Below are 14,395 nucleotides of genomic sequence, written 5' to 3'. Positions count from 1 at the left end.
CTTCGACTATGATTAAATCAGTTTTAATAAATAATAGTTATTCGGTACTATTAAATAAATATAATACAGGATGAGTAAAGAATTTGAATAAAATATATTATAATGGTTATGTTAATTAATAAATTATAATGATATTCATTATACCAGGATTTAATTTACACATAAAATGAAAAATTGTAAATTAATATAATAAGTTATATGGAAGTGAGACGTAAAAAAAATGTAAATTGACATAAATGAGTCAATTATACGTTTTATAACAAAAGAATAATTGATAAAATAATTTATATTAATTCATAAATATTCAAAAATATTTTTTTATTTATTTAAAAAGGAAAATTATTTTTAAAAAATAAAACAAAATAACCGTTTATTCCAGTTTCTTTTATCTTGAAAAAAAAAATCTGGTTTCGTACAGTGACCGGACAGGTTGCTGTGTCAATTTTTAGTTGGATCATTTTAATTCGCCCGTGGTCCACTTTCCAAATGATGAATATAATAATTTTTAGAAAATGTGTTTTTATTATTATCTATTTTCTAGTTACTTAAAAAATTATTACTATTTTTAAATATTTAATGCTATTATTTAAATTTTATTGATGTTAGTCCATTAATTTTTTTGTATATTTATAAATGTACAGTAAAATTGCTTAAAAAACAAATAATACTAATAGTTCATTTTACTTAAAACAAATTAAAATTCATTTATTGGATATTAATGATATTAAATGTGTTTATTTAACATCATAAATATTAATAATAATCTAACAAATGTTTAACTCACATAATAAATAGTTTGAATTTCTAACCCCTTCCATATTAATATCAATTAACGAATGTATTTACTAGTATTACATCCATAAAAGCGTCATAAGTTTTATTTTAATAACATTATAATTTTATTTATTTTCATATTATTTGCGTTGTCATCTTATTATAACTTTTATTTACTTCTTCCGTTTTGTTCTTCTTATTGTATTCTCATTCTTTTATAATACAAACCTAATACCATCAAACTTATATTTATTTTTTTATATTTTTAGCAATCACAATTTCTACTTTTTCTTCTTTATCTTTTTTAAAATTTATTTATCTGTTTTACAGAACTGTCTAGTTATATGATGCATTAATTATTTTTAAAGTGCCCCTGATATTCTTAGTATATTTTATATTAGTGTTAGCTTGTTACATATTTTATTGATATTAACAAATAAGGACAATATTAAATTAATAAATATATACTTATAATATTTATTCAACATGATAAGATAAATTAGTATGTAACTACTGGAAATTACTGATATTAAATATATTTATGGAAACCCATAAATACTAATTAATAAGTTCACAAATATTTACTAATTATTGTTAAAAATTATATAATGATATTTAATTCGTAATTGAAACTTAGAAACATAAAAGTTTGTGTCTGTATTAAATAAAATCTTAATTATAAGTGTCACATAAGTATCCATCATTAAATAAAATTAACTTTCCTAAAATATACATATCCGGCCATATAAAAACTCTAGAGGATTCCTGGATGGTTTGAATGTGAAAAAGAAAAGCATAAGTTAAACACGTTATGTAAAATAAAATCAAAAGAAAAAGTTATGCAATATAAAACAGTGTCAAACTTGAAAGCCTGACCTGTTGAAGGCTTTCAATAAAATAATTTATTTCATAGATTAATTCAATGATTAGTGTATAGTGAAAATATATAATCCTATTTATATTATTTATTTAGTAACCATTTTTATATAAATAAATAAATAAATTTGTGGCTATAAATAAATAAATAAAGTAGTGGCTGATTCGAATGCGACGTGTCTATAATGGTTACGAAAAACGACGGTATCTACTTGTAAAATATATGGTGGATATTTCTTAATTTATATGCTGAGGTATAATTTATTTAAATTTTATAGAAATAATAAATTTATTTGATTGAATATTTTATTACGCATATATTTTAAGGTTAAATTGTATTGTAAAGAGTTTGAACACTATAATCAAACATCATTTAACCCGTTAACAAAATTTATCGCAAACAAAATTTATCCTAATTGTTAAAAAATATCTTATTTTTAAGTTTAATTTAATTTTACTAAATCGTTTTACAAAATAAAATTTATATATACTTAGATATTCTAAAATGATTTTATCTATGATTATATAACATCTTTCAATATATATATATATATATATATATTAATGTGAGATTAAACGTTAATAAATCTCATAATAAATAAAATAATATGTTTAACAAAATAATCTCTTACGAGGTTAAATTTTAACAATAATAATACTATATTAAAAAATGAATTTTAAAAATTTAACTCTACAAAAGAATTTGTAAAATGAAGTTTTTATTCATTTATATACTAATTTTATTGTTAGTAAATATAAAATTTTTAACATATTCCTTTACGCTAAATATATTTATGAAAATTAGTAATAATATATATATATATATATATATATATATATATATATATATATATATATATATATATATATATATATATATATATATATATATATATGACAATACATTAATAAAGGGTCTAATAACAGGTGTAATAGTATTTTCAACCAACAACAAATTTCTTTAATAAATTCTAAGAATGATTTTTATGGTTACATAAAAAAATAAACTTTAAATTTAATTCACATTTATCATAAAAAAAATTACATTCACTTGTATACTTTAAACTAACATTATCTCTTACCATTTATCCTTACTTAAATTTGGAAGATTATTCATATTCATGTTTTAAATCTAAAGAAAAAACTTTCCAAATTACATTTGGAACATTAATTATATCAATTTCAGATAAATTTTAAAATAGAAATATATTTAATTTATTTTTTAAAATTATACGTAAATAATGTTATTGATAATGAGTTGGAAGCCCTTTTCGCATCCTATAATTGTCATAAAGCCTGAGGTGTGTATAAAAGAGGTACCTTTTCTGTTCTTTCCTCTTATATTAGATTAGATGCGTAAAAACATTGCCTTGTGATTATCTTCTCTCTGCTTCTGTACACACAAACATGGCTGCTCTCTCTAATGGCAACCAAGCTTCTTCCTTCAAAATTCCTCCCATCAAGTTCACCAAACTCTTCATCAATGGACAATTTGTTGATTCCCTTTCAGGTTCTTAACTTAAATCTCTTTCCTTTCACTTTTCTCTCTGCATTTCTTTCATCTGTGGAAAAGCTCAACCGAAAACCCTATAATGAAAAATGTTTACTGTTACTGGTTTGAGTAATGGAAAATGAAGTGAGAGAAGGCAAAAAGGCATAAATTAAGTGAAACACTGAACTTAGCTTATTGCAAGCAGATTTTAAAGTTATATATCTGCAAGTATTTTTATGAGTTTTCATGCAAAATTCTCTGTTTTAATGTATTTCTCTCTGTTTTTTGCTGTGTTTCATGTGAAAACGGAAAGAAATACAGTATACAAATTCCAGAGATAGATGAGATGAAAACTCTGTGTGGACAAGAATTGATATTTTTTTTAAAAAATTATAGAACGGTTTATTTAATGGTTTGTGTAAAGAAATGAATAAACATAATTGACTTATATCAATTAAATAATAAGAAAAAGTTATAAGAAGTATATACTTTATGTATGATAAAAGAAAAACTAGAATCAAGGAATGTAGATATTAAAAAATTGATACTGAAAGTAAACCACAATAAATTTGACTGATTTAATATTATTTAACTAAAACTTCAAGTTAACTAATTGAATTAGTTTGAAATTGTACATCCTTGTTTGTTTGTGAGTGTGTTTTATCGAGTTTTATGTTAAATTGAAATTAATTTAAAAATTATAACAAATTTTCCATCTCTAATTAAATTTAATTTTCTGACTAAAATTCAAAAACATGTATCACAACAACTTCAATGGGTGAGAGAAATTGGAAGAATTTGATGAATGAAGATTCCAGAAAATATTTTTATTTTTATTTATAAAATTGAAAAAATAATTTCAGGAAAAGAGTTTGAGACAATAGACCCAAGGACAGGGGAATTGATTACGAAGATCGCAGAGGGAGGAAAAGAAGACATTGACGTTGCTGTGAAAGCGGCACGTGTCGCTTTCGACCATGGTCCATGGCCTCGTATGCCCGGTGTGGTATGTTATCATTTCTCTTCTTCTTCTTCGTTCTACAAGAAGTGCTACATTATCACCATAGATTTGTGGGTCTCATTTATTTTATCACGTGTGCTGTTTAATGTAAGTAAAATATTTAATTTACATTCATAAAGAAATGTTACAAATTTCCAGTTTATCAATTTAAAAGTCATACAAAAAATATTTAGGTTTTTTTATTACAAAAAAACCTAAATATTAAAGAATGTCGTCTAATAACTTGATTTAACAGCTTTGGGTGCATTCAAAATGTATTCGATGACCTTATAAATAAAATTTATATACATTAACTTGTTAACTAATAACTAATCATTGACTTTGTTTCATAATTAATTTTCTTGAACCGAGTTCATAGGGTTTGTTTGGCTGATTCTTGCGTGCGTTTAATGTTTTTGACTTTTTTTCTGCTATGAACTTGTCCGATGCATTAAATATCAGTTTTTGTTTTTGATGTTCATGATCTCACCTTCTGTCACGGGCCATCTCATCCTATATCTTTGTTTGACATATATATAATTAAAGTTTATTACGATTTAACGTGACAATAATACGTTATGATCAGTAAAGTTTGTATAAATTCTGTAAAATTTTATTAATTAACAAGAAACACATTATACGTAAGCGCCTAATTAATTAGTACAAATAATTTACTTTTATTAATTAATTATTTTGATCCATTTGGTGATAGGGGATGAAACAAAGGAAAAAACAATGTAGCAATATTAAAACTATGCCAACTAATGTTAAAATTGAATAACAGGTAACATCTAAATAATTATGTATTTTTTAAGGAATTATTCAATCCTCGAAACATGAATCGATTGGGATTTGGAATTGGATTCTTCTGAATATAATATAAGCTTTGTCTGTACTCGTGAGGTATTCGATTGGACCGATCGATCAAGTCATGTTTTGGTTTTCATATTTTAAATTTTATTTATTTATGTTTTGTCGTTGAGTTTATTCAAATAATTGAAGTCTCTTCAAGAATTTAGATGCGTAAAAAAATAAAATAAAAAATCAAACATTGTTGATGTTAAGTCTGCATAATTTATCTAAGTATGTAAAGTTTGGCAGAAAGAGAGTCGAAGCATGTGGATTGAAACCGTCCACGACATCAACGTTGAACAAAGACAGTGTTTTTGAGTTCAAGAAACACGAGTCTCCAACGTGTAATGCTTTTTTTTGTTTGACTTCAAACAAATAGTGTAATACTTGTTAAAACACGACACATGATATTCTCTTTTGCAAGTTGATCAGCTCCACCGAGTTATGGGTGTTATCTTGTTAAAAGTAGCTAGCCAATATTGACAAAACTGTATACTGTCTAGATAAATGTTTACTGTAGAAGTGTTTGCCGATGAACTGTTTGTAAAAAAGAAATTAAGTTATATTCAAATAAGTTGGTAGCTTCTGTAATTAGTAACAAAGTTCTTCACCGGCATGGTTCTTTTACTTTCTGATAGCATTGACATGACATAAGTGTTCATCACTTTGAGATGGTTTTGAAATCAGGAAAGAGCAAGAATTATGATGAAATGGGCAGACTTAATTGAGCAAAACATAGATGAACTAGCAGCATTGGAGGCCATCGATGCTGGGAAGTTGTACCACTTTTGTAAGGTTGCTGACATTCCTGCAGCAGCAGCTACCATACGTTATTATGCTGGTGCAGCAGATAAAATCCACGGGGAGGTCTTGAAAGCTTCTAGGGAGTTTCATGCATATACTTTACTAGAACCAATTGGTGTTGTGGGACACATTATTCCCTGGAACTTCCCTACCACCATGTTTTTTGCCAAGGTTAGTCCTTCCTTGGCTGCCGGTTGCACAATGATCCTCAAGCCTGCTGAACAAACACCTCTCACAGCCTTGTATTATGCTCATCTAGCTAAATTGGTATGCGTCTTTTACAAATGGCATTGACAAGTTGATCACTGAAGGTTGAGTTATTGATTTTCCTTACTTTTATGTTTTGAAGGCTGGAATTCCAGATGGAGTACTTAATGTAGTACCTGGATTTGGTCCAACTGCAGGAGCTGCAATAAGCTCACACATGGACATTGATATGGTAATTACTTAAATCTAAAATATGTGGACATTATGAGTCTCAGGTCAAGTAGAATAAAAAGGTTAAAGTGTTATTGCTTTGGTTGACTGATGAGACTATAAATAGACTAAATTAAGGTGCAATATACAAAATACTAATAGGTTATCACGAATAATAATAACAGAGTAACATAGTTTAAGTACAGTAAAACCAATATGATTGGCTTGATTGTGATTTGTGATTTGTGCATGTGTAGGTAAGCTTCACAGGTTCAACAGAAGTGGGGCGTGAAATAATGCGTGCTGCAGCTAGTAGTAATTTGAAACCAGTTTCACTTGAATTAGGAGGCAAGTCACCCATCATAATTTTTGATGATGCTGATGTAAATAAAGCTGCTGAGCTTGCCCTCTTTGGCATCGTATTCAATAAGGTGATTTTCCTTCATCAAATTTAATTCCTTTTACAAGGATCAGTTGAAAATATTCTAACTTTTTTTTTACTGGGATTTCAGGGAGAAATCTGTGTTGCAGGTTCTCGCGTGCTCGTCCAAGAAGGAATTTATGATGAATTTGAGAAGAAATTGGTGGAGAAAGCAAAAGCCTGGGTGGTTGGTGATCCTTTTGATCCTAAAGCTCAACAAGGGCCTCAGGTTTATACCGAATATGTCTTCTAGTAACTCTGATCGTTGAAACAAAAATGAGAGTAATTGGCTAATTGTTTTCTTGTTGCAGGTTGACAAGAAGCAATTTGAAAAGATCCTTTCCTATATTGAGATTGGAAAGAAAGAAGGGGCCACCCTTTTGACAGGCGGCAAAAGAGTGGGAAACAAGGGTTACTACATTGAACCTACAATTTTCTCCAATGTTAAGGTGATTTTTAACTTCTCCCAAGTATGAAACGAGGTTGTTTTGGAATAAATAGATAACTAACCATCACAGTGTCTTTCTCATGATATCTTGTTTAGGAGGACATGCGTATAGTACAGGAGGAGATATTTGGTCCTGTGATGGCCTTGAGGAAGTTTAAGTAAGTCAATGTAGTTTTATTTACTTGTTACTATAAATGATTCAATGTATTCATAGTAGTGTCTATGAATTTATTCATGAATACTGAATTCAAAAGTAATACATGAATGAATAACAGGACTATTGAGGATGCAATTAAGATTGCCAACAGTACTAAGTATGGTCTAGCATCAGGCGTTGTGACCAAGAGTTTGGACACAGCCAACACTGTGTCAAGGTCCATTCGTGCAGGCATTGTTTGGATCAATTGCTACTTTACCTTCGGGAATGACATTCCTTACGGAGGGTACAAAATGAGTGGATTTGGAAGAGATTTTGGACTGGAAGCCCTACACAAGTATCTACAAGTTAAATCTGTTGTAACTCCCATTTACAACTCTCCTTGGCTTTGAACATCTCCTTTCTGCTTTCAGTTTAAACAGTACAGTAGATTTAACATATGTACTCTATCAGAGTAATAAAATTGGGTCATGTTACTTTACATAATACATGCTCAAGTACGTTTAGTCTAAGTTTTACACATAGTTTGTGTGTTGATGAATTCAAAATTATGTGAAGTATGATTTTTATAATGATTTCTGTGAAAGTAAAACTTTCTTTATTCTATCTGTGCCTCACTTTCTTAAGTTGTCACTGAATGTATACACTGTTAAATTTGAAACAAACTATTATCTATGTATGGCTTTCTTTATACTAATGCACATAGCCGATTTCATTTAGTTATAGTAAATTTTACTGTGAGATGAGTTCACTGATAAGGCTCTGTTGATGCTGTTGAAATTCCTGGATAAATTGGCACAGAAAAAACAAAGAAAGTCACAAATTTTTCATTATTATTTCCCACAAATGCAAGCAGCTCCATCCTCTGACCTCAAATTCCTTCATCGTTATTCATCATGAAAGAAGAAAGATGGATTATTTATTTACATGCATGCTTATAAACTCTTATCATTAACTACATCCAACTACTTATTAGCCCTACCACGCCATACATACTCCCCGTGATGCAACCGGCACCGGAATGACCCCGGATGCTGCGACGTCGAGCACACGCATCGCTTCGCAGAACCACTCTCGCCGGAGCTGCCACCACCATCATGAGCCTGCCGTGCCACCGCCGACAAAAGCCATCTTCTACGCAGCATGAAGGCTTCTCTGTTGAGAAAAGGAAGTCCAGGGTGACACATTGATTCTTCTTTGTGCTTTCAACCTTTTTGTTAGCAGTGGCTACAACACATTATATATATTATGTGGCTCACCTTTGAAGTTTAGAGTTAAAAAAGAAAAGAATCTGAGAGGGGGAATATGATTGTGGAAGAAGGAAAGAAAGGGGAAGGGAATTGGCATCGTAAGAAGATGGAAGTTTTAAGGATGTTCGTGTGCGACCAAATTCCATGTTGCGTTGGACAAAGATACCACTACATCAACTTACGTAGGAAACTATGTGGCATCTGTCTTTGCTGCTTCCACGTGGCTCTATTTAGTGCCACTGACTCAGTAACAAATCCTGCCTGGCGTCTGCCTCTTGTATGATATCTGATAAATTATACGATTTTTACAAGGTTTAATACCTATTTTTTTATAAGGTTTAAAGTTGTTTTTTTTAAAGTTCACTAATATTTTATATTTTACAAAAACAGTTCATGTTAGTTTTTTTTGTTTCTGGTGTTAAAAAAGTTAATGATAGACTTGTTCTCTAAAAAAACATGATGACTTGTATTCTTATTATTGACTTGATAATGTGAGGTATTTGCGGTATTAATTACATTTAGAATTAAAATGAGGTGGAAAATCTAAAACACCTTTTAGGCCGCCGTGAGGAAACCATCAACACCATCTTTTTCCTCAAGATTTAGACACAACAAAATCCAGAAAAATTTCCAATTTCTGAACTCTCAAATTGCATAACAGAGCAACCCAATCGCGTCGTTGCCATGAACCCTAGTTCGCGAGCGCCGCCACCATGAACCCTAGCTTACGAGCGCTGCCGCGATAGAACTCCATCGCGAAACTCTACCACGCTTAAAAAACCAACATTGCGACCTTCGTCCTCTGCGAGAATCACCATGCCAACCACACCGTGAGCACCTCCACTAATCTCCACTACCTGCAAATTAAACACAAAAATCCAGAAACAGAAACCCTAAATCGCATTTTCTTTCTCGCGAGTTCATCATTCTCGCGCAACCTATAGATGCACGAAAGTCATTCTCCTCGCAAGTGCCGCCATCAACCTCCATCCAAAATAGAGCCAATGTGCTATCACAAAATGGAGAGAGAAAGAGAAAATCGGGACTATGAGAGAAGGGAGAGAGATGAAGAACAGTGAGGGGTAATTTTGGAATTAACAAATTCTGAACCCTAAACACTTTTCCACGTCACCATTACAATAAAAATTAATTTCAAACGAACCAATCATGTGATGCCACGTGTCGTTGTAAAAAAGTTTGCAAAAAATTAATATATCGGGATCCAAACGAAAAAAACAACGAAACGACACTTTCTTCCTCACCAAAGCAAACTCCTCTTCTTTTGGGCAAATTTCCTCAAAAGATGATACAGAGGTTTACTTTTCTTCCTGCATGGTTCCTCCTTCTTTTCCAATGGTTCATCGTCTATTTTGCTCCCACTCCCAAATTGATGAAGCCATCACAGAATTTAGTTACTTACTTAGTAAGCATAAAGTTCATCCCATCTTTGAATTTGGAAAGATTTTGAGATTCTTTGTGAGAATGAAGTAGTACCTTATTGCTATTTCTCTAGTTAAACATCTCGTCATTCTCACCCTCCTCATTAATAGTTTTTGTCATCTAAGAGAATTAAGCTTTGGTTTTTATGTATTTGCCAACATTCTGACACGAGGTTGTCATCCAAATGGCATTATGTTCACTACACTAATGAGAGGTCTCTGTCAATTTGAATTTGAAAACTCTATCTCCAAATAAAAACCCACCATTGGAATCAACTTATCTAACCAATAGTTCACTCAAAATGTACCTACCAAGCTTAACATTATCATTCAAATTTAAAACCCATCGAAATTGCATGTTCTCAATAAGTGACATGTGCTCCTTACACAATCTTTCATTCAAAGTACAAACATACTTCGTTTTAAAATAATGACAAACGCATAACTGCATCAAAGTACAAACATACTTCATTTTTCTTATTGGAGTTATTTTTATTTCTTTTCTTCTTTTCTCAGTTTGTATAATGTTGCGGTTCAACTTTTTGGAAGGACTGCGGGCAAATGGGCCCTCAAAGTGGTTCTGAATCTGGGAAAGAATCAAAAGGTGGTTTAGATTATAGAAATACTGATGGGTTGAACGAAGTGGAGAGTACCGACACTTAACTTGAATGGAGTGGATGATGGTGGCCTCCTACCGAATAAAACAAGTGTGGTGGTGGAGTGAAGCGACGCGGTGGTGATCGAACCAAGCGAAAACAGGGATAAAGAGGGGAAAGGTGGTGAATAGAACCTGAATGATTTAGGATTCGCCATTGTGAGGTTCGCCATTTTCAGAATAGAAGCGCTGCTTCCATTATTTTTCTATTTTTTTTAATTTACTAAATTACATGTCATAATTTAATTATTTTTACGTAATAAAATATCCTTCTTAGTATATTCACTGTCATAACTAATTAACGTCGTTTTTAACAATTTAACGGATATGAGAAAATTAACTTAATTTTACAAATATTAAAACCCAATTGAAACAGTTGTCGATGACCCTCTTAAGATTTCGATACAAATACGAGGACCACCATAGAATTTAAACCAAATATTTAATCAACAAATAAAAGGTCACAAAATGAAAACATAATAACAAACATGAAAAACCAAATCGAAAACGCAAATAATAAAAGAGAAAAACTCGTTTACCTTACTCAAACCACAAACGTTATCAAAAGATTTTATTACCTACAATACCGTCCACCTAATGGAACAAAAAATATAAAAAACTTTAACACAAAGAGAGCTTATGGTTTGTCTCATGCAAATGATAATTTAAGCAAAGGTTAGAGAAACCATGGACTATTAGAGAAAGAGAAAATCAAGACTATAAAAAAGGAAAAGAGATGAAGAAGTGATTTTGAAATCAACAAATTATGAACCTAAAAACTCTTCCACGTCATCCTTTATAACAAAAATTAATTTCAATCGAACTAATTGGATATTTATGACTGTACTATATGAAGTATACCGATCGGAATTGATTGCATTAAGTAAGTACTAATAGGTCAGATTGTGTTACGCTCTACAAATATACGACATTAATGATTAATTATTGGGTTTGATTATCTAAAATATATTGCACTAATGGTTAATCAATGGACGTGACTGTCACAAGCCTTATAAGTAGACAACTGAATGTCTAGGTATAATCATCTTTTTCTATCCTAATAAAATATAGACCTCTTTATGAAACATATCTGACTTGAGTGTCGGAGTGTCTTCTGCAGGTCAACAACCCATTGGAGTGGATCGCGTTCTTGGGGAGGATTGAAGATCAAAAGAGAGCAGAGCAAAGAAAGACGACCGACCCTCAGACCAATTCAACCGAAACATTTTGGCGCCCACCGTGGGGCCGAACAACATCCCCATGAAGCCACGAAGAACCAGACGCGCGCTCGGTCTCGACATTGCTACTTCATATCAACACCAGGTTTTACAACAAGAGTAAAAAATTTCGTAATAATTCATAAAGGCATGTCTTTTGTTTTGAGAACTTTTAGGAACGTTCAGCCCTACATCCAACCTTGACAGGTTTTAGTTTTCATTTTTAATTTCCAAATTATAATATATTTGTTTAACTCATATTTTTGTGAGTAAAAATATCCTCCACAGGAAGGTAGAGTTGCGTTCAACCTTGTCAGGTTCTAACAACTCTTAATTTTAAATTATAAAATATTATGCATGGTTCAGAGCTGCTTTCAATCTTATCAGGTTCTACCAACACTTAATTTTAAATTATAAAATATTATGCACAGATGGTTTAAAGCTGTGTTCAATCTTGTCAGGTTCTACCAACTCTTAATTTTAAATTATAAAATATTATGTGCATAGTTCAGAGCTGCGTTCAACCTTGTCAGGTTCTACCGACTTTTAATTTTAAATTATAAAATATTATGCACAGATGGTTTAGAGCTAGGTTCAATCTTGTCAGGTTCTACCAACTCTTAATTTTAAATTATAAAATATTATGTGCACACGATCGTTCAAAGTTGCGTTCAACCTTGTTAGGTTCTAACGACTCTTAATTTTAAATTATAAAAATTATAAAATTTTATGTACATGATGGTTCAGAGCTGAGTTCAACCTTGTCAGATTCTATCAACTCTTAATTTTAAATTATAAAATATTATCCACAGGATGGTTTAGAGCTGCGTTTAGGTTCTACTGACTCTTAATTTTAAATTATAAAATATTATGCACAGGATGGTTTAGAACTGCGTTCAACCTTGTCAGATTCTAACGACTCTTAATTTTAAATCATAAAATATTATGTGCAGAAAGGTTCAGACCTCAACTTGGTTAGGTTATAATGGCCGCTCGGGGAAGTCAGAAAAATGACTTCAGAAATCTCCGCTCAACGCAGGAAGTCAGAAAGATGACTCCTGCCTCAAGCTCGGGGGAAGTCAGAAAAATGGCTTCAGAAATCCCGACGCAAGAAGTCAGAAAAATGACTCCTGCCTCAAACTGCTCGGGGGAAGTCAAAAAAATGGCTTCAAAAATTCTCGCTCAACGTAGGAAGTTAGAAAAATGACTTTTGCCTCAAGCCGCTCGGGGGAAGTCAAAAAAATGGCTTCAGAAATCCTCGCTCAAGACCACTCGGGGGAAGTCAGAAAAATGGTTTCAAAAATCCCCGCTCAACGCAGGAAGTCAGAAAATGACTCCTGCCTCAAGCCGCTCGGCGGAAGTCAGAAAAATGACTTCAGAAATCCCCGCTCAACGTAGGAAGTCAGAAAAATGACTCATGTCTCAAGCCGCTCGGGGAAAGTCAGAAAAATGACTTCAAAAATTTCCACTCAATGCGGGAAGTCAGAAAAATGACTTCTGTCTCAAGCCGCTCGGGGGAAGTCAAAAAAATGGCTTCAGAAATCCTCGCTCAAGACCACTCGGGGGAAGTCAGAAAAATGGTTTCAAAAATCCCCGCTCAATGCAGGAAGTCAGAAAAATGACTCCTGCCTCAAGCCGCTCGGCGGAAGTCAGAAAAATGACTTCAGAAATCCCCGTTCAACGTAGGAAGTCAGAAAAATGACTCATGTCTCAAGCTGCTCGGGGGAAGTCAGAAAAATGGCTTCAAAAATTTCCACTCAACGCGGGAAGTTAAAAAAATGACTTCTGCCTCAAGCCGCTCGGGGGAGGTCAGAAAAATGGCTTCAGAAATTCCCACTCAACGTAGGAAGTCAGAAAAATGACTCCTGCCTCAAGCCGCTCGGAAGAAGTCAGAAAAATGGCTACAGAAATCCCTACTCAACGCAGGAAGTTCGAAAAAGAACTCTTATCAGTCAACTACTCAACAAGTTCAGCTTTGTCAGGTTCCAATGTCTTTTCATTAAAAAATAAATATTAAAGCGTTTAATTTATTTAAAAAACATATTATTTGAAGTGAAAATCTATTGCAGAGGACAAAGTTCCAAAGAGAACTCTTAGCCTTTTCCATTCAGTCTAAGGAACAGATCCAAAGAAAACTCTTACAGTTCGCCGTTCGATACATAGAGCAATGAAGACTTAAATCATCGAAGATAGACTCCCTAAATACAACGTGAGCAATCTCTTTTAAAGCTCATAATAATCCTTGTGCACCTCTTTTAATAAAGAGCTTGCTCGAACTTGGAGGACTTATGTACTATATGAAGTATACCGATTAGAATTGATTGTATTAAACAAGTACTAATAGGTCAGATTGTTTTCCACTCTACAAATATACGACATTAATAATTAATTACTAGATTTGATTACCTAAAATATATTGCACTAATGATTAATCAATGGATATGGCATTCACAAGCCTTATAAGTAGACAACTGATGTGTATGTACAATTATCTTTTTCTATCCTAATAAAATATAAATCTCTTTATAAAAAATATCTAACTTAAGAGTCAGAGTCAAGAATGCATTGAAGTAGATCGCATTTTCAGAAAAAA

At 31.8% G+C, this 14,395-nt stretch overlaps 1 protein-coding gene across 1 annotated transcript; it reads left to right on the top strand.

Annotated features, from left to right (window-relative positions):
- Positions 1-2,969: 2,969 nt before the first annotated feature.
- On the top strand, positions 2,970-7,847 carry LOC108346139 (aldehyde dehydrogenase family 2 member C4). Its single transcript, XM_017585143.2, has 9 exons — positions 2,970-3,160; positions 4,006-4,148; positions 5,682-6,065; positions 6,148-6,237; positions 6,473-6,646; positions 6,728-6,865; positions 6,948-7,085; positions 7,181-7,242; positions 7,360-7,847. The coding sequence occupies exons 1-9, from the start codon at positions 3,058-3,060 to the stop codon at positions 7,631-7,633; spliced, it is 1,506 nt and encodes a 501-aa protein (XP_017440632.1). The 5' UTR covers positions 2,970-3,057; the 3' UTR covers positions 7,634-7,847.
- Positions 7,848-14,395: the final 6,548 nt, after the last annotated feature.

The sequence above is a fragment of the Vigna angularis genome, chromosome 8, assembly GCF_016808095.1.
Source record: "Vigna angularis cultivar LongXiaoDou No.4 chromosome 8, ASM1680809v1, whole genome shotgun sequence".
NCBI classification, from domain to species: Eukaryota; Viridiplantae; Streptophyta; class Magnoliopsida; order Fabales; family Fabaceae; genus Vigna; species Vigna angularis.
The sequence above is the reverse complement of the archived record's forward strand: the minus strand, read 5'-3'. Positions and strand labels throughout refer to the sequence as shown.

What these genes read in the sequence shown, in the direction of transcription:
- LOC108346139 (XM_017585143.2), top strand. Translation starts at nt 3,058, where the DNA reads ATGGCTGCTCTCTCTAATGGCAACCAAGCTTCTTCCTTCAAAATTCCT. An exon ending in ATTTGTTGATTCCCTTTCAG is followed by an intron (nt 3,161 to 4,005) that starts GTTCTTAACTTA and finishes AAATAATTTCAG; the next exon opens with GAAAAGAGTTTGAGACAATA. An exon ending in AAGCTCAACAAGGGCCTCAG is followed by an intron (nt 6,866 to 6,947) that starts GTTTATACCGAA and finishes TTCTTGTTGCAG; the next exon opens with GTTGACAAGAAGCAATTTGA.